This window comes from Coturnix japonica, chromosome 13 (assembly GCF_054131305.1).
Source record: "Coturnix japonica strain WE chromosome 13, WE-NBRP24, whole genome shotgun sequence".
Taxonomy (NCBI): Eukaryota; Metazoa; Chordata; class Aves; order Galliformes; family Phasianidae; genus Coturnix; species Coturnix japonica.
In genome coordinates, this window is record NC_140675.1 from 11,106,690 (window position 1) to 11,125,453 (window position 18,764).

Sequence of the window (18,764 nt, forward strand, 5' to 3'; positions counted from 1 at the left end):
TTCATTTACAAACTCAGGCTTTATTGGAAAGTTCAACAGTCAGGAGGAAACACACCGCAACTGTTGGAGCTTTTAAAAAGATCTCAAGATAACTTGCACAGTTCTGATTATTAAAACAATCGTACAAATGATGGCTTTCTGATATGCCAAGATGAATAACTTTCCATTTCACCTATATAAGAAGCTGCCTGTCTAGAGATTATTTGCATAGCTATGTCGGAAATATCACATCTTTCAGGTTGCGATGCCTCAGTAAAATATGTGCAGGCAGAGGCACTTAAGGACAGGAAGAGATCAAATCATGTGAAAGATCTCTACATTCACACACGATCACTACCTGCAAAGAGCACAGCAAACTACAAAGGGTTTCAAGTAGGCGACGTTATCCCACGTAGAACTTGTGTATCATCAGAATGGAAAGTGTGCTATTCGGGAGGTTACAGAGGAGTTTGACTTGAATTCAGGACCTTGATGCCCCTGCGAGGTTCTCAGTGATCTTGGCAGAGAATGTTTTTCAGACACGAAATGTCTGCACTGACCCTGTGTTGAGAGGTTTGAGGCACACAGATGTTTGCTGTCCTCAGCTCCCTGCTGAGTTGAGGATGGGAAAAATGCCATTTCATCCAACATTCATGTTTTCTTCCTTTACTGCTTCACGCCTCTTCCCAGATCTCCAGGCCATTCACACTGTGGAGGTTTCTCTCTCTAGCACATACCAAACATTCATATGCTGTGACCGTGTTGTTATCTTTCAGAGTTATGAGTTTGAAGCGTGCTCAAAGGAAGCATCACATTTGTTATGGCTATCAGACAGCAGACTTGCATTTATGAAGCTCATTCACCCCAGAAGACATTTGATCCTTTCCACGCTTCCATTGGTGACTTTGGGTCATACAAAGGGACTGTCTTCCCTTTACCCAGAATTCAGTTATTGACAGCATTGCTGCTGGTCATACGCTCAGTTCAGACAGAAATCTTTCTACTCTGTATCTGTTTCCTGAGACTTTCATATTGGTTCTTTATTATGGCACCATAAATTGAATGTCAGCTTCATTACATTAGCTGTCCAAGTGTTTCCCTGTAGGGTAACAGTTAGGTGAGTACTCTATATCAGACTTGGTCCTGACACACACTACCTATTCTGTCCTTAATGTGTCAGTCCTCAGCTCTAGTTACTCCCTCTCTGGAGGTATCCATGACAGGCACAGTTACAGACTTGAAACATTATACATAAGAAACTCAATACAGATCTGCTTCTGTTTAGCAAAATGACAAAGTGACTTCTCTTTTTTTAATAGCATGACTTTCAGCAATAGAGGGAAATAGGTCCAGGCTTCTGCCAAGAGGAGTTTATCCCTTTTATTCTTTTATTTTATATGCCTTTTTTCAACCTTTCTGCAGAGAGCAGTCACGTGTTCGAAGTACCAGGAGGAAAAAATTTACCCAACTCGAGTACAAATGACATTCTTCAGTCTGCTTTGGGTATGGAGAGCTCTCAAAACTGCCTTTGGAAACAGCAAAGACAGCATTTCTACTGCTGGGATTAAATGAAATCAGCTGCATTGTGCTGCAGCCATCCAGTTTCCTCTTTGGCTGCAAGTACTGGCATGAACTATGATAAGCTCAGATAGCGCTTCATTGAAATCAGAGGGCTGAGACAGCTCTGGGTTATTAGTATTCTGCAATACAGCAGCGACTGATTTTTAATTTAAAAAAGAAGAGGGAAAAGGTGATAAAAATCTTCTATTTAAGAGTGTGCTTTCTGTTTACAGGAGACTTTATTACTCCTTGATGACAAAGAAACCATTAGGGTCTCCGCAAAGACTTCACTGTGTGTTTGTAAAATAAATTCTCCTTCCAGTAAACATCACGTAATTTACCTGGTTCACCATTTACAAAGCAAAACAAAATGCATATTAATGCCTTTGGAGGATGTTGCAGTGATAACCTGGAATATAAGGTCCTCCTTCCAGACAGGAAGAGGTACTGTTTGTGTAAAGGATCAAAAAAGATTCCTCTGACCATGCTCTCCACAGCCCATTATGTCACTGGTCCCTTCATGAAGTCTGGTAAAGATACTGTCTATTGGTCTTATTGTTTCTGGGCTGTCTTGACATCTATAAGCCAACTGCTTATCCTGCTTCGGTTCAGGCTACATGAGACACTTTACCCATCCCCATGCACAGAGTGCACAGTGCCATGCCTTCCAGCATAAGCCTCACAGCTAATGACAGAAGATGGCTGTGACCCTTCTCCCTGCCTGTGACTGGACTGAGGGTGTATTTATATATAGCAGTATATACTGCTAATGTGCACAAGCACATACATGCACAAAGGTAGTGCTGAGAGGAGAGATCAACAGCAAAGAAATATTTAACTTAAAACCCCTCAGTGTGCAGTGCATGAGCAATCTAGCTAGGTGGGGGTTCTAGGCAATCCAGTGATGTAAGCTGAAACAGGACATACAGCCCCATATCTTCTACGCCAAATGTTTCCAGTGCCATCTCTAATGCGTGCATTATCCACTTGCATTTGGGATATGTAAGCAGAAAAACTGGTCACAAGGGCACTCCTGCCATGGCACCCTTTCTCTGACAAATATAAATAGACGCATTTACATGATCACATACAAAGTAGTACAATACATACTATAGCAAACACAATGGGAAAAAGCAATAAATAAGAAAACCGTGCAGATGCAGGAGGCCTAGAGCAGGACTACGAGAAGTGATTCTCTAAAACATCTGCACAGCCTGTAAATGTTTAGTGTAGACAAATGCAAATTAAAATGTGACAACACAATTTTTAAACAGAGAGGACCTCATAGCAAATACAAGCTGTTCCCCTTCGCATACACAGGCTGAAAATTGGGGCTAAGCCAGTTTTCACTTTCCAATTGAAAGAAGTACCTTAGTCAACTTGAATGACTTTGTTTGACACAAAGTGCTCTCAGCACAGCATGGAGCTGTAGACGTCCCTGTTCTTAACAGGGCAGTTGGACTAGATGGCCTTTAAAGCTCCCTTCCAACTCAAACAAATCCATGATTCTATGAAATATCTCGAGTCTTTGCTGCTTTCATTTACATTTGTCAACTTCAAGTTCCATCTCACAAAATCAACTGTTTTGGTGCAGCACTTGTAAAATCCAATCTCTTTGCACCATAAGACTAAGGGTAACCAACAGTCAGCACCTTGTAGCCATATACATCTGCAGAGATGACATATCAAACAAGTATTCACCCACAGCTGAAAAAAAGCAGACAACTGAAGGCTAATACTCCCCCGATTTGTTCATCTTTGATATGCTTCACCTTGGTGGAAATACCTTTGTTTGTGAATCAAATAATTCAAGATCAGAGCCCATTAAAGAAGTGGGTGGAGGTTTTCTTCATCCTCAACGATGGAGACACAATTACAAGATCATCTGAATCGTCCGAGTGAGCTTCATCCATAGACAGAGACATAGTGGGCTGTGGTTCCTTCTCACAAGACCCGGCTGAAATAACTGCAAAAGGAAACAAGGGCATCAATAAAGAACCGTGACAAAAACAAGCCCTTGTGGGAAGAGTAATATTCTCTGAGCCATCAAGTTTCCAGAATTACCTGTAGTTATGAATAACTCTCATTTATCTTTTCCTGCATGTAACTATTCCTGTTCTGCTTTAATGAAAGAACATGCATGCCAAGCATTAAGTTGACACACTGACCACGCATGATTTGTCTTATTGTCTTTAAATCTTTGCAAGCGGTTACACACCACAAAGTAAAGCAATGTGATACTGAAACCATCCCAGGTCATAAAGATTAATATTTATTACATGGTCAGAAAAGGAAAAAATGATCCAAGCAAGCTTAAGCTAAGCAGAAAGGTCACAATGAGAACTACAGTCAGATATAAATAGAGAGAAGGGAAATGGCTGAGAAATATAACAGAAGCTGTCAGTGATTATGTTGTTCATTCATCTACCTATAAACCACCACATATCTTCACGTGCTGTTATACCTTACTTAAAGTTCAATTGGTTCTACGCATATCAGCAATTGTAATTTAAAGAAATGTTCAAGGCATAAACAGATAGAACCCTAGTGATTCCAGTAAAAACTAGAAAGAGAAAACTGATACATGAGGCCCTTTACATCTGACAAGCAGAACCAGCAGATTCCAAGCCCTGTGTAAGAAATGTATTAACTTAATGACGACAGCCATTAAGATCTTCTAGCTCAACATCCTGCTCTCAGCTCCACTTATTTTTGTTTCAAGTATCGGTTCTCTGAAAAAAAAGACTATCACCTAGAGAAAAAGAAAACAAATCAAGATGACTCGTGGTAGAAAAAGGAAACACACAAGTAATAGGCTTTGCACTGAGAGTTTGACACTGGAATAGAAAACAGAGGGCATACAGGGAACCTTCCTTAGGGAGAAGAACTGATGTTCCATGGCTATCACAGTGAAATGAGAGGTTCCTGATGAAGAAATCTGCTGGTATGGAAGAGGCTTACACAGCAATTGGAATGTGGAATAAAGAAAAGGGGACTGCAACCAGCCCCAAAATAGAGAAAGGGTGACAGACAGAGAGCCTGTGAATGGAAACAAGGAATGCGGGAGGCCATTACATTGACCTCAACCTACAGAAGCAAAGAAATGCGTGACTTTCTAGTTAAGTGAAATTCCTCTCTGTATCAGTCAGCAAAGAACATAAGAATTTTTTCAGAAAGATTTATGAGTGCTGGCGATAGGGATAAGCAAAGAGAACTTTTGGAAGCAAGCACAGTAACTAGGAGATGCAACTCCACCAACAAACAGATATCATATATAAAACGGCTTAATGTTGACCAAATCATTTGTGATTATATCCTGTTCTTGAAGAACGAGATTTTATTGCCCTCACCTTTAGCTGAACACACTTCAAAATGACAACAATATCTTTGTGCTTGTGAATGGCCAAGCACAGCAGAGAAACAACTATATGTGATTTCACTATGACTTCAATAATACTTCAGATAAGTTAACAGTTGCATCCAGAACGGCAAAGTAATATGTGGAGGGCAATGCTTACTCAAGATTGCTACGCATATTCAGAACGTTCTCTTCCTTCCTATCACTCCCCTGACAGAAAGAAACAAAAACCTACATTATAGACTGAATTGTTATCATCTGTTCCACTTCATGGGAAGCAAAGAAACTGCTACAAACCTTCAAGCAGTATCCACACTGGTAAACACAGCGAAGCAGCCCTGAATGCTGCAACATTTGTGGTAGATTTTATTTCTCTAAAGAAAACAGAGATGCCTAACGTGATGAAAACAATGTAATTTATTCTAACTTATATATAAGCCTCTTTAAAACACACTTTCATCTTTCCCTTTCCTCTCAGAATAGCACCAAAAGGCTTGTGAAATTAAATGACTTATTGCTGTGTGTATTTTCATAGAAAGTTTCAGATCTTTGAAAGATTCAAAGGTCACAAAACGCGAGTTTGACCTTGGAACGAATGAAGCAAGAGCTTGTTCAACAGCTGCATGATTTAAAGCCAAAGGAATTTGATTGCTTTAAATCACTCAGCTGTTAAACAAGCTCCTTGTGTCTCCTCTGCTTTCCAAAATACAAAATGACCAGTGAAGTGCATTACTCCAACAGCCAATTTCATGAGCACATTTTCACATCAGTCATGAGCTAGGAAGGACAGACATCAGACTTTTAGTAAACCTGAAGTTGCTAGAGCAGTACAGGCCAAGCAAAACTGGAGGCTGTGGGGTTTCTTTTCTGGACACTATCACTAGGCATAACTAAAATCACTCAAAACTAAAACATCTTCAGTATTACTGACCCCTTCAAAAGTAGCTGAATGTGCTTCTGAATATGGTAAACAATGAAGTTTCTTATATACGTTCTCCTCCACTGAAGGGTAATCTTTGTATTCACAGCCCTAACAAATCTGGATTATTCCCCATCTCATATCTTAGAGAAACAGCCTGAGCTGCTTAAACCATGCTCTGTTTCTCAGAACATCTGCAGGGAGTGTCAGCTTTTCACCAACAAAAATAAGTCAATGTTTCTCAGGTCACCTTCAAAGCTGCTCTTTTTTTCTCCAACTGGGGTCCATTAAATCTCCTGTTCAGGATAGTGCCAGCTTTTTCTGTTTGTTGTTAACTCGTTTGAAGCTGTAAGTCTAAGGCTGTTCTTTCTGCATCATTGTTTTGCCTTTCTTACTCAGTACTTCCAACATCCTCTTAGAAGCACCTTTGGTTTTAGCTGTGTGTTCTCAGAAGCAGCAAGTAGAATTCAAGAAGGAAACCAAATTGTAGATCAGCCATGAAAAAAGAAAAGACATTTTCCCAGTTTGCACCACTGTGGTACCAGCTGGAAAGATTATCCACAACTTCTTCCTTACTGCAGCAAATGAAGACTGCTGAAGAAACAGGACTAAATAGACACAACTGACTTGTCTACAGCTTCAGGTCCAAAGCATTGTGGAAAACACCATACAACAGCTACAGTGGTGAGGAGGATTGAAGAGTAGTGAGACAATACAAGGGAACATTATGCTCCTTCAATAATTACCATTAACCCCAGAGAGACCTTCCAGTTTGAAGTGGCAGCAAGCAGGTGAAGTACCACAGAGAAGCTGGAAGTGGCATTTGCAGAACTTATAGTCTTTACTTGAGGGACTGAACTTGCTTATATAAATGGATACATGCATACAGAGTGCAAGGATGTGTACACGCATGCAGGAGTTCTCTGTAAAATTAAGGACACATTTGCTCAAACTCCACATACTTCTGAGCACAGAGGGAAATGTGATTACCAGGAAGAGATGACATGCTGGTTGAAGTTCTCTGGAGTGCTGCTGAGACTGGTTTGTTCTCTGTAATGTAGGCAGCAGAATCAGTTTTCTCACTCATTGTGCCAGACACAGAGGGCCTGCAAAAAGACACAATGCATGAGGTACAGAACAGGAACACCAATCTATTGTCAGAATGCATACTGGACAGTGTCTTGTATTACTAGCATCAAAGTTTACCACTTAGGGAAGTGAGCACAGTCACTCACATGAGGTGACAATAAATAACTCTCACTGTAACCATAGCAGTCAGCACTAATGGCTTCTGGTACAGTAAACCCTGGAGAAAAAGGAAGCATTTTTTCAAGTCAGAGCCACCATAAATCTACGTAGTAAGCAAATCACTGAGTTCTTCCTGAGCCGAGTAGACTGCATGTGAGATCATATTCTGGCTCCTTCCTGTTCTTCTTCCACATGACATTTAACTTTTACATGTCAGGGCTCCACTCAATTTTAAGCTAGCGTAGCAGCAATGAGTTTGATAGCAACTATATTTCTTTTTTTTTTTTTTTCCTAAAGAGTAATTATTTTCTTCTACTTTCCCTCATCCCTATGGAAGAGAATATGCAGCAGGACGTAGGAAGACTGCAACAAGAAACTCTTCAGTTGCATACCCACGAGCAAGCCATCTTGTGTGTGCATTTGAACAACACTCTCTTTCTCCTTCTGTGCCAAGGAACACACACTAACATCCTACACAAAAAATTACCCCTCCTCTGTAATAAAAACTATTTTTCTACTGTACTGCAGAAAAATCTATTCATCACTTACCTTTCCTCAAGCAGTACCGTACGTGTTAAGTGAGCCCTGAAAACGGACTGGATGAATGTCACACTCTTCTCTTTCTCTTTGCAGAGAGAAGATGAGCTCAAGGAGTTTGACACATGAGGTACACAGGAGTTCTGCAGAGTAATCAGATCAAAGAGAAATGACCTTTCACAAATTGCATGGAAACATGACAGAAGCTTTGTCAATTTTATTCCTGATTGTGAAAACAGCAGTGGAGCAAACACTTCTATCTTTTGGTCTGCAGCCTTAAAGGTTCTATAAGAAAATCAGCAGGAATGCAAACCTGATCACCCTACAAGTTTTGAAGTATCAATATTCAATTAATGAAATGTTAGATATTTGCAAGATAATGTTTATAGAGTTCTAAAGTTCATTTATCTCTCAGGCATGAAACCATCTAGAAGTCAAAAGAGGTAATGCAGCCTTCATGATGGATATGTCTTCTGCTTGCAGCAAGCAGATCTATTCAGTCCTGCTACAACTGGCCTATTTGCTCAGAACTGTCAAGTGCAACCAGATGGACAACATGAATGGAGAATTACAAATTAATTTTAGCCTGCTAAAGGTGCAAAGGATGTTCACATAAGCTGGCAAACGATTTACAGAACAGGAAAAAAACGCTTGATCGGTAAGGAATTTTTTTTTTTCCACACTCAGAATTGAGCTATCTGAAGAAAATTCAACACAACTGAAGAAACTGCAAGTCTTTAGTTGAACAAACCACAAAGAAGATTCCTTTACTTTTCAAGGCAATCAAAGAGGATTTCTAAATCCTTATTTCTGAAATTCAGTGACAAAGGTTTGCCTATTACAACGATTCAACGAACACTTCGGTATAATTAGAGTTCCCAATAACACTCAAAATTAATGACAAAGATTATGTTACTGGCTGATAGAAGAACCAGGAAAAAAAATAAGAGGACACAGTTACATTCTATAACGCAGAGGAATTATAGCTTTACTTCTAAGAAAAACTGTGGACTAAAGAAGTCAGAAAGGAATGCCAGGGAATGAACTTGATATCTCTCTGGAAATACAGTGGTGCTGCCAACCAGTGCATTAAGATTGCTCTACTGGGTGACACAGAGAACTAAATGTGGAAGTATATTTTCACTTTACTGTATAAAGTAAAGTGAAAATAATGGTGTATCTGGATAACCATTTGTTTCCAAAGTTACCTTTCTTCCAAGGCTTTTCCTGTTGTAGGATTGGGCATCGTGCAGCCCACTACTCAGTAGCAGCTTCTGCCGAGCCAGATGTCCTCTGAAAGCTGCCTGAAGCACAACAACTGCCTAGCATTGAGAAGAAAAAAGGAATGGTAACTCCCTTGAAAGGTGGCAGCTGTAAATTAAAACAAGAGTCCCAAGCATAGAGGCACATATGCAAAATAGCTTTTCCTTTGCAATGGACAGTGGTGTCCTCACATTTTTGTATGCACACATCTACTTCACAGATATTCTGATACAATCCAGAGAATACCCAGCATGTGAGGGATGAAACAACCCATGGTTTAAACTCAGACTAAGAGTTGTTCATCACTGATCCTATCAAATGCAATTACATTCCAGCTGCCAGCGCTAACCTATATTTCACACATAGAGAAATATTATCCCACTCTCCTATTAGATTCTGGCTAGCCAGCAGGATCTCTGATGCTCTGGTATGATCAGAAATCAAGTAAAGCCTGGCAAACCACTGCAGTGATTATGCTGAATGCAGCAGTCTTTCCTCTCTGCTCAAATATTTTACTAGATTCTAATCTAGATATAACACATGCTTGTGTCATATAACTAGAATTTGTTCTGACCTCTGCAAGAAGGATTTATTCTCTGTAAGAAACAAGTGTAAGATGCTATGCTGTGTGATTTGAGAAAAGTTTAATCAAATCCTGTATGCAAAGCATTTATTAAGTGACAAAATTGTCAAACAAGCTCAGTTTCTGAAGAACACTCAGCAATGTTTCTCTTTAGGAAAGGCTTCAAAATCCTACTTGAAATTCTTCTGAAGATTCATCACAGTGAAAATGAAAAACATAGAGAAAACTTGAGATTGAATGGTGAACACTTTGACAAGATACATCAAACACTATCAGGATGTCACAAGGTGGATCATGGATGGTCTTTGAACAACATCTTATCACAATACAAACTCTTTAATAAAAAAAATACTATTGAGTTATGCTTTTAATACAAGTTAGACTGTTTAGTTGGGTATCCTAAACATACTCACCTCACCCAGAGCAATTTCTTCCCTCTGAAATGGAAAATACATTAAGTTGTAGATTGTTACATCTCAGTGTTTAACATAATAAATAACGTAATCATTTAAAAGAATTTAACCCCACCTTATATTTTATCATTTCATTATTTTCACTGCCTAACAAACTCCGCTGTTGTTTGAAAGCTTACTGGGGAAAAGAAAAAAGAAAGAACAAACAGTTGAGATAATAAGGAAAAGTGCAATGATATCAGGACTCAGTACCGCTTACTCTAGCTTTAGCTCTTGTGTCATTCATTTGCAGCCTCAGATGGAAAGTTAGGCAGCTTTCCTAAGCACAGGCTCAAAGCACTGAGAAGTCTGTTCTTCACAACAGTATGCAGGAAGAAGAAAAAAGACCATAACAATTCTCATGAAAGCTTGCCTTGGTGCTATAGGCATTAGTTGCTAGAAGAGACTTCTCTGATGTGGCACATTAGAAAGACAGGACACATCAGCTGCACATTAGGTTTATTAGCTTGGCCTCCACTCCAGTGCTAACACTACATGCAGCAGGAAGGAGCCACAAGAAGAGTATCCAAGGTGGCAGTGTTACTAAGGGAGCACTGCTTCTGCTCCTTTAGTTTATCTGCTCACCCAGGTTCCCCCACATAGAAACTCCACTTCTCAGAAACAAGCTTCTAGGAAGCCAAAAGCAGCATCAGGAAGGACTTGAAAAGAGTGGTGCAAGAGAAGATGATGGTAAGGAATCACTGCTGCAGCTCCTAGAGCCCTGCAGCAGGCTACACAGACTCTGAAATCAGACTAAGATTCAGAGGATGACCTCACTGCTTCCCAGCTGGAGACCCTCACCTTGCTTTGGTACAACCTCCACCATCTCTGGATACATCTGGCAGCTTGTTCCTTCTTGCAATCTTCTTCATCTTTAACAGTGCAGACTGGTGAACACTGAGAAGGAGAATCTTTAACTTATTACACTGATGCAAATTAGAATTCTGTGACAGGATAAAGGTTACAACTGACTCAGAAAAATCAACACCCAAAGTCCTTATATGTTCTGCCTTCCTATAGGGTGTAAAGGACTAAGTAAGGAGCAAATACTGCTGAATACTGCTCATGTTCATACCTATAATCTAGATGACTGTTACTGTAAAACATGTTCCTGTCCCTGTTTCAGCAGCTAGCTGAACATGGGAATGGAAAGGTTTTCATGTACACATACTTCTATGCTTCTATGCATTGCTAAAGCAGTACGGACTCTGACAATGGAAACTTTGCTGACAAGAAACAATTATTACATCATTGACAGACTGAGAACAAATGTCAGGGTACCTAATGTTGCAATACTTCTCCAAGGAACACAAATATTAATTAACCTGGAAGCTCTCTTGTGTCTCCTTCTGGCAGGTGGGACCCCAAAATTGTATTTAACCTTACTGATGTGTTGGCCATCATGTGACACGTGCAAGACTGAGAGCTCGTGTAAATCAGTACAACCCTACTCTTCTGTCTTAAAGAAATTAGTTAATTAGAGGAAAAAGACAAAGAAACAGAACAAAACAAGATTTTCTTCCAGATATTTCTCCTGAGATGTGGCTGTACCTTGAGCCTCTGGCCATCTGATCCTTTTGATCCCTAAATATCAAACCTATACCAATCATGTGACTGACTTGCCTAACTTAAGTTACAACAGCAATTTTAAAACACTAACCTACTTTGTTGGTATAAAATCCCAAGTAAAGGAATGAGAGATTTTATAGGCCCTGAAAAAAGCTGCTTGATTCCTTGAAAAGGATTTATTTATAACCTTTGAAATGCTGAGTTAAAGGCTTACGTTTAGCAAATGGATCATGTTATATTAAAAGTGACAACCTACCATTAAAATGAAAAATTGGTAGGAACTTAGTGATAATTACAAATAATGGGAACATTTCAATAAATAGATGGTTACCAGCCAAGAATATACATAGTCTGCAGAGGAAAGAAAAGACTGTTCATTGGCTGTTTCTAAATAGAAACTCAAGTTATTTGGTATTCAAAACATCATTTAACATCCATCACCCTGTAACAAGAAATCTAAGTTAGATTCCTACAGAACTGCACTATATATCAAAAATAGCATCCTCTTAAGCTCACGGACATTTTTATTTATATTTTTGTATTACCTGTATTTCAGGTAACTTTCAAGTACTTTAATTTTAAAGTTCAAATGATCAGAATCTCTGGTTATATTTGTCAAATGGTTTTTAGTGGAATGAGATTAACATGACCTCCCTGTATCCAAAAGCACTTCTGTCAGTGCCCATTCCTCCCTACAGACCAATCACAAGAACATTCAGCAAAGGACTGGAAGATTACTGAGATACCAAGTTTACTCCTAGTTCACGAATAAAACAAATTGAGCACACAAGTCTATTTAAGACTGTCCAGGACAAATGGCTGCACACACAGTTATTAGACACCTAAGCATCCAGAATGGAGACGCTATGAATACTTTAACTCTAGAAACACATCAGTTAAAGTGGGTTAAGTGCTTATTGCATTGTATTGGCATTTTCTTCCATTTTTACTTAAATATCATGTCCCAGCAGCAGTGGAACTAAAAACCACCAACAAAATACTTTGTTTTCATAACAATTAGGGCTCATTATCTGGTAAACTTTCATATGAAAAAACAAAACAAAACAAAACAAAAAGGGCTCAGCTTCCATCCAAACAGAAAAGCTAAATAGTATTTTCTGACTGGATAGCACAGGTGCCCTAAAAGATCACCTAGTCAGCATAAAATCATTGGCAAAGGCTGTTTTTCTTCTCACTTCCTCCCTCCCCCCCTTTCCTTCTGTGTGTGTCTTTTGTCAGAAGAGTCTAATTTAGCTAATTAGACTATCTGATCAATTCACAGGATATCAGATGAAAGGAAAAATACCCACAAAATACTTCTCTGTACCTTATTAACTTCCTCTAATGCATCTTCTGTCATTTGTCTCTCTTCTTCCTCCAATTTTGACTGTGATTTCCCTACTTTCTGTGTAAGGCTCTGGATTTCCTCGCTGCGGTTGGAAAGGCAAATGTATTAATAGCTAGACATTTGCTGTGTTCCTGCATTGAATATACTGAACCTATTTCATAAAATTGGGTTACTTTGGATTTTTTAAATGTCAAAGTGGGAAACGGTGCTTAGGAACCATTAGACATACTCTCACAGTAACAGAACATTGACAATCAATTCTCAAGTTGCGACAGCAAAGCCTTTGGTTAAAATTATAAAGAAAATGGCCCAAGGTTAGAATGGTACAATTGATGCTATTAATAATGCAAGTAGATTTGAAATGATGACTGACAACTATGAACTGTAACCAAGTCCCAGCTTACAAAGAAATAAGGAAATCATTATTTCTCTCCCCTACATTTGCACAGGATTATTACCAATATATTAGCAGTGGTCTAAAGGCAGAAGCTTCTAGATACGGTAAAGATACTAAGAAGGTAAAGATACTACAGTTTTTTCTTTAAATTAAAAATTTCTCAAGTACAAAATGGCAGCTTTCTTTTTCCATTCGCTTCATTTGCTTTTTTTCTTTTTTTTTTTTTTAAACAATCTAATTCTTCCTATTGTATATCTCAGTATTTCTCTAAAGACTGTAGATTTCCTCCCCTGATAACTTACTCCATCCATCCATCCATCCATCCATCCATCCATCCATCCATCCATCCATCCATCCATCCATCCATCCATCCAAGATTTGCCTAAATGAATTCCCAGCTTCCCGCAGTCCATATGATCTATGAATTTTGTGTGACTTCAAATGAGTATTTTCTTTAATGGGTTTTGGCTGGTTCTTTTTTCCTTGGTGTTACTTATTTCTTTTAAAGATTCACTAAAACAAGATATGATACCTTAAAGTCTGCTCTTCCTTAGCGCTTTCTTCCTTGTTATTCTGGTACTTCTGCAGCTCCAGCTCTGCTTCAGCCTTGGCCTGAAGTAACTGCTTGATGTCCAACCTATACAGGTGTAAGGAAATCTAAGCAATACTTTCAACTTTCAGACTTCAATAAAGTAATTATTTTTTTATTTAAACTTCTAAACAAAATGGGTTTTCCTAAATTTGGAATGGAACTAAACATTTAATTTACCCTTTTAAATAATGAAGTGAAACGAAGTGCTCTATTAGCAATACACAGCTGTGCACATCACTGCTCATGAACAGAATAACCAGCATGCCCTTACACAGTGACATATGAAAGTAGTCTGAGCAACTTAAATTGCACATCAATTGCTAACAAGAAAGAAAACAGCGTATGCCCTAGCAGAAGGAAAGTTTAAGTGGAGAAAGTGGCAAACCAGAACAAAACTTATGCTAAAAAAAAGAAAACAAAAAACAAAAAGAACACTAATGCACTTACTCTTTAGTAAGTAGGAGACTCTGAAGAGCACTCCTATCACTCTTCAGTTTCTTCACTAGCCCTCGGAGACGATGGCATTCCTCAAGGTGATCTACCTGTTGAGAGGCTGCATGACTTGGGTCTGTAGATGGTGAAGATGACACACCAAGTAACTGTGCTGACTCACAATCTGCTGACAACACTCTGGTGTTCTCCATGTCGCCTACTTTCTGAGCAAGACAAATTTACACAAAAGGAAACACAAAGAGGAGAAAAATTAAGCATAAAAATTTTTCACTTAGGCCACGAGACAAGATGAAATGAAAACTGTTTCTAAAATATGCATCTACATGTAATAACTCTGAGAAAAGAAGAAAAGGGGAGGAAGGGGGCATAAACATCAGTTCACATGTGTGAGACAGAATACAAACTGCCACGAGCACAAGCCAGTGTAACTATATTTTCTGTTTAGAGACATTTAAGATGGCCACATGAACATTAACGCTCACCTTTTCTAGTTCCAAAATCCGCTTCATAAGGCTCTGTCTGCTCCATTCACTATAACCTAAATGCAATAACAAAACTTAAAGCAGGAAACCATACTGGTGAATTAATATTTCTCCGCCCATACAAAAGGATTGCTTTAAGATCACTCAGCTGTAAAGAGGCATCAACCAAAAGATGAAAATCACATCGATGGATGTGACTTCCCACATCAGTTAGCTCAAAAATCAATATAAGCCACTGATATTTTTCAGTTTTCAACAACTGGAAAAATTTGCCAGCAAATTTTAATCCTTAAGTGATTGCAGTCCAGAATTCTCAGGGATCCTGGAGCAGCATCCCTACTATGTAGAGATAGACCCCTCTAACAAACATCTGTTACAACGTTTGGCCAAACCAAATCTCTATTTTTGTTTTACCTCCCTTATTTCTGCCACTCTAGGGTCCTGCCCTCCCTCTCAAACATCTTTCAAATGTACCTACATCCCTAGCCCCACATTTATCGACTTTTCAGTGCCTACTTTTTGTTTTACTGGATGCAGGAGAACAGCTCAATATGTGATCTAGATCTTCTTTCAGACACCGATTCTCATGTTGCAATTCCTTGATATTCCGGGACAACCTCAGGACAGCAGCATTCAGCGCCTTCAGTCGTTTTTGTGTATCTCTGCCCTCTGCACTTGAAAAAGGATCAAAAACAGGAAGTTAACTTTAAAGCAGAGAACAAAAAGCAGCATCAAAAGAAATAAAAGTCTCTCTATCTAGCTGGTTAATTGTCTCCACTTTCTCCCTGATAACATTTCTCAGCATTTTTGATTAGAGAGGTTGATTTATTTTTTTTCTCTAACACAATAAAGATAATTTTGCTCAACACTTTCACAATGACTTTAGTTTACATCAGCATAAGAAGTTAAACTTTGAAAGTTCATTGATTACCTCATATGCTCATTTCTTCAGTGCATGGACAGGAGTGCTTGTCTGAGTTTTACTTACTTTTCTACTTCTTTTTTAACAAAGTGTACAATGCCTTTACCAGTAATCTAATCCACAGATCAAAAAACACTTCAGCCAATGCAGAGACTTGTCTGAAAAAAGCCTTCAACACAGAAAGCTAACTTGTGTGCTCCAAATTGCTCTCTTCCATTCAGTAAAAGCAGCTTGAGATTGGAAGAACATGCTATACACAGAAAGATCCCTCACACAAATGTATTTTGAAATAACTGTGAATGCTGCTCTAATGTGAAAGACTCCAATCCTGTGAAAGTAAACTCCTGAGAAATGTATTTCTTTCTTTAAGATACATTTGAATCAGTGAGATATTTGAAACAGATTTAGTGCTATTTACATTGATGTGTGGAAATGAGAAGCACTAGAATAGGGAAAACCTGCTCTGCATTAAAAATACTTCAAGTGTTACAATGATTCTGCCTTTCTAATTCTTCTAATAAGAAGAGGAAGAAATCTCAGCTTCCAGATGTACAAAGTTGTAAAGCTTGTTAGCAAAACAGATTTCTAGTGAAATGAAGCACTTAATACTTAAATGAAGCATTTAACACTTAAATGAATAAGTTCTTGCAAACTTACTTCTGAAATCAAAGGACGGACCTAGTTTTGGACAAATAAAACTACAATAAAATTTGCTACTGTAAAGGAATCTTACATAACTTAATCACTGAAATAACTGTAAGGTAAAATGGAAGATGATCTACAATTTTGCTATCAGAGTAAAAAAAAATGAACCTAACTTACATTTTGGAAATTGAAAGAAACTGAAATCAGGAAAAACAAACAAACAAAGCTGTTTAGATATCACAGATGACTATTTACAAAGCTGTCCCAGACAGGAGGGAAAAAAACCAAAAACACCAAATCAACAAAACCATGAGGTGACAGAAATCATAATGATTCCTGAACTTGATCATTTTAGGCTCATCGAAACTAAAATGAAACACCTGCTGACCATTCAGAGGATTTGAAAGCTTGTCTAATTTTGTGGTTACAATTGGAAGCCACAGCTTCACACAGAAATACTCAATAAAAGAGGAGTTAAATGTCATTCATTTCAGCCAGAAATAATGTAGGCAAGCTGCATGAAAGAAACACTCTGTCTGTGTGCCACAGTCTTGACCTTCAACTTCACCTATTACTTCAGAGCTCGGCCTCTCAAGTAGAGACTGACAGTCAAATAATTAAAAGAGATGGCCCTGACCACTGTTTTTCAAAGACATAAATAAATGGAGACAAGGAAGAGCCCTGACGACTCATTTTCACCTGTGACTAAATTAAGTGTGATGGTTACAGCCTTGAGAAGCTAGTCACTGCGCGTCTGAGCCGAGAGACGAACACTTTTTAAAAGCAGTGACAAATCAAATTCCACTTTTTAATTCACATGAGTCAATAGGAATTAGGGAAACACAACTAGTGCACATAGAGACCCATAAAGAGCTCTCGTGTTTCCATCAGTCCAAAGACTGATGACACTTAAAAGTTAAGATTACTGCCTGAGTTTAAAACAATGCTAGGAGGGCAAGAAAATTTTTACATGGGTGGTAGCATACTTTCCTACCCCATGAGACTATTACCCTCTTTCTCAGCTTGACCAACACTTACTTGCACACATGCTCTTACTTTGGTCTAGTGCTGTCTTTTGGCATGAGGGAAGATGGATTTTATTTAACTGAGATAAACTTGCAGAGACTTTCAGAGCTTTTATGGACTTTTAAAATATCTCTAGTATTTTTTTTCCACATCAACTAAATGATCTGTACACAAGGAAGAAAAAGAGTGACTAAAGGAAAATGACAAACTTAGTTGTTTTCCATCAAAAGTATACAAGTGATATACCAGATACATATACACAAATATTTGCCTCAAAGGAGTTAACATACCTTTTCTTCATAGTCTCAGATTTTGCCAGGAGGATTTGGAGACGATGAACCTGTAAGTGTGAAATATAGATTCTATTAACAAGCTAGCTGAGATAAGCTGACATACTTAATACAACACGTTTGCTCATTACAAAAAATCAGGGGAAGACCCTTTGGGTAGTCATAAATTCAATGATGTCACCACTGAAAAAAATCAGGCTATCATTATGTCACTTTCACATGTACAATACACTTATGGATGAATACTAGTTTCATTATTCCCCATTCTTGGCTAACACAAATTATTGAATAAAAGGGGTTTTTGGTACATATACTTGGAGCTATAAGAATATCAATGAAAACTGTACTCTAATTACACATGTACCTAAGCTGTAGGATATCTAAAATCTTTGATTTATATTTCAACTCAACAACTGAACAAACTTCCTTTCCAGCATGCATGCTGAGAGCCTTGTCAGATGTACCTCCTCACAACAGGCCTCCATAGCTATCCTCATTTCTTCCAAATTAGTGGTCTTCATGTCTGACTGGAATTTGCTGAGAACAGAAGAACACAAAAGTTAATCCAGCAATACTGGCAAAGACACTGCAATGCTCGCTGATTTACAGTTTCTGGGTGGGTGGTTTATAATTTCTAAAACATTCTCCAAGTTCATTAGTCTGTGTTAAAAAAAAAGAATACGGGGGAAAAATAACATGGATTTCCAATTCCCTTCATTATCTTATCCAACACAAGTCCCTACCCCTCTAAAGTCATACTTGATAGTGTCGTCTTTCTCCTTGCACTGCTGTTCTAGCTTGATAATCTTCTGTTTTAATCCATTAACCACCTACAGAAAGAACAGAGAGCTAGAATACTTCATATCGTCACATAAGTTCAATTTCTCCATAATCTTGCCTTGTTTGTAAATTGTACTTAATCAGACATACTTACTCCTACATACTTTAGTAAATCATAAATATGTTTGCCATCCTGTGACCCTATCTTATATCTATGGTAACATAATCAGCTTAATAATTTTCTTACACATTATTTAAAACAAACAAACAAACTGCACCCATTACCTTGTTACATTAAAAGCAGGAAGTAAAAGGGAAGACACTGATGCAAACAGATGAAAGTAAGAGACAAAGAAAGCTA

The 18,764-nt window shown here is 38.4% G+C and overlaps 1 protein-coding gene across 26 annotated transcripts in view; it reads right to left on the reverse strand.

Moving 5' to 3' along the window:
- Positions 1-18,764, reverse strand: part of IQCE (IQ motif containing E) — a 26,396-nt gene continuing 7,632 nt past the window's right edge. For 7 of the 26 annotated variants that reach the window (XM_015876796.3, XM_015876792.3, XM_015876797.3 and 4 more), the window contains 14 exons: positions 18,383-18,453; positions 18,088-18,160; positions 17,624-17,673; positions 15,257-15,414; positions 14,741-14,796; positions 14,253-14,461; positions 13,746-13,850; positions 12,796-12,898; positions 10,701-10,796; positions 9,861-9,884; positions 8,810-8,923; positions 7,614-7,744; positions 6,807-6,922; positions 1-3,505 (listed from right to left, as the gene is read on the reverse strand). In XM_015876796.3, the coding sequence (XP_015732282.2) occupies positions 3,354-3,505; positions 6,807-6,922; positions 7,614-7,744; positions 8,810-8,923; positions 9,861-9,884; positions 10,701-10,796; positions 12,796-12,898; positions 13,746-13,850; positions 14,253-14,461; positions 14,741-14,796; positions 15,257-15,414; positions 17,624-17,673; positions 18,088-18,160; positions 18,383-18,453 (1,458 nt within the window). In that variant the 3' untranslated portion in view covers positions 1-3,353. Of the gene's footprint in view, positions 3,506-6,778; positions 6,923-7,613; positions 7,745-8,809; positions 8,924-9,860; positions 9,885-9,975; positions 10,039-10,700; positions 10,797-12,795; positions 12,899-13,745; positions 13,851-14,252; positions 14,462-14,740; positions 14,797-15,256; positions 15,415-17,623; positions 17,674-17,987; positions 18,161-18,366; positions 18,454-18,764 lie in introns of those variants that run through there. The other 19 variants (XM_085514654.1, XM_085514655.1, XM_085514656.1 and 16 more) reach the window with 16 other exon arrangements.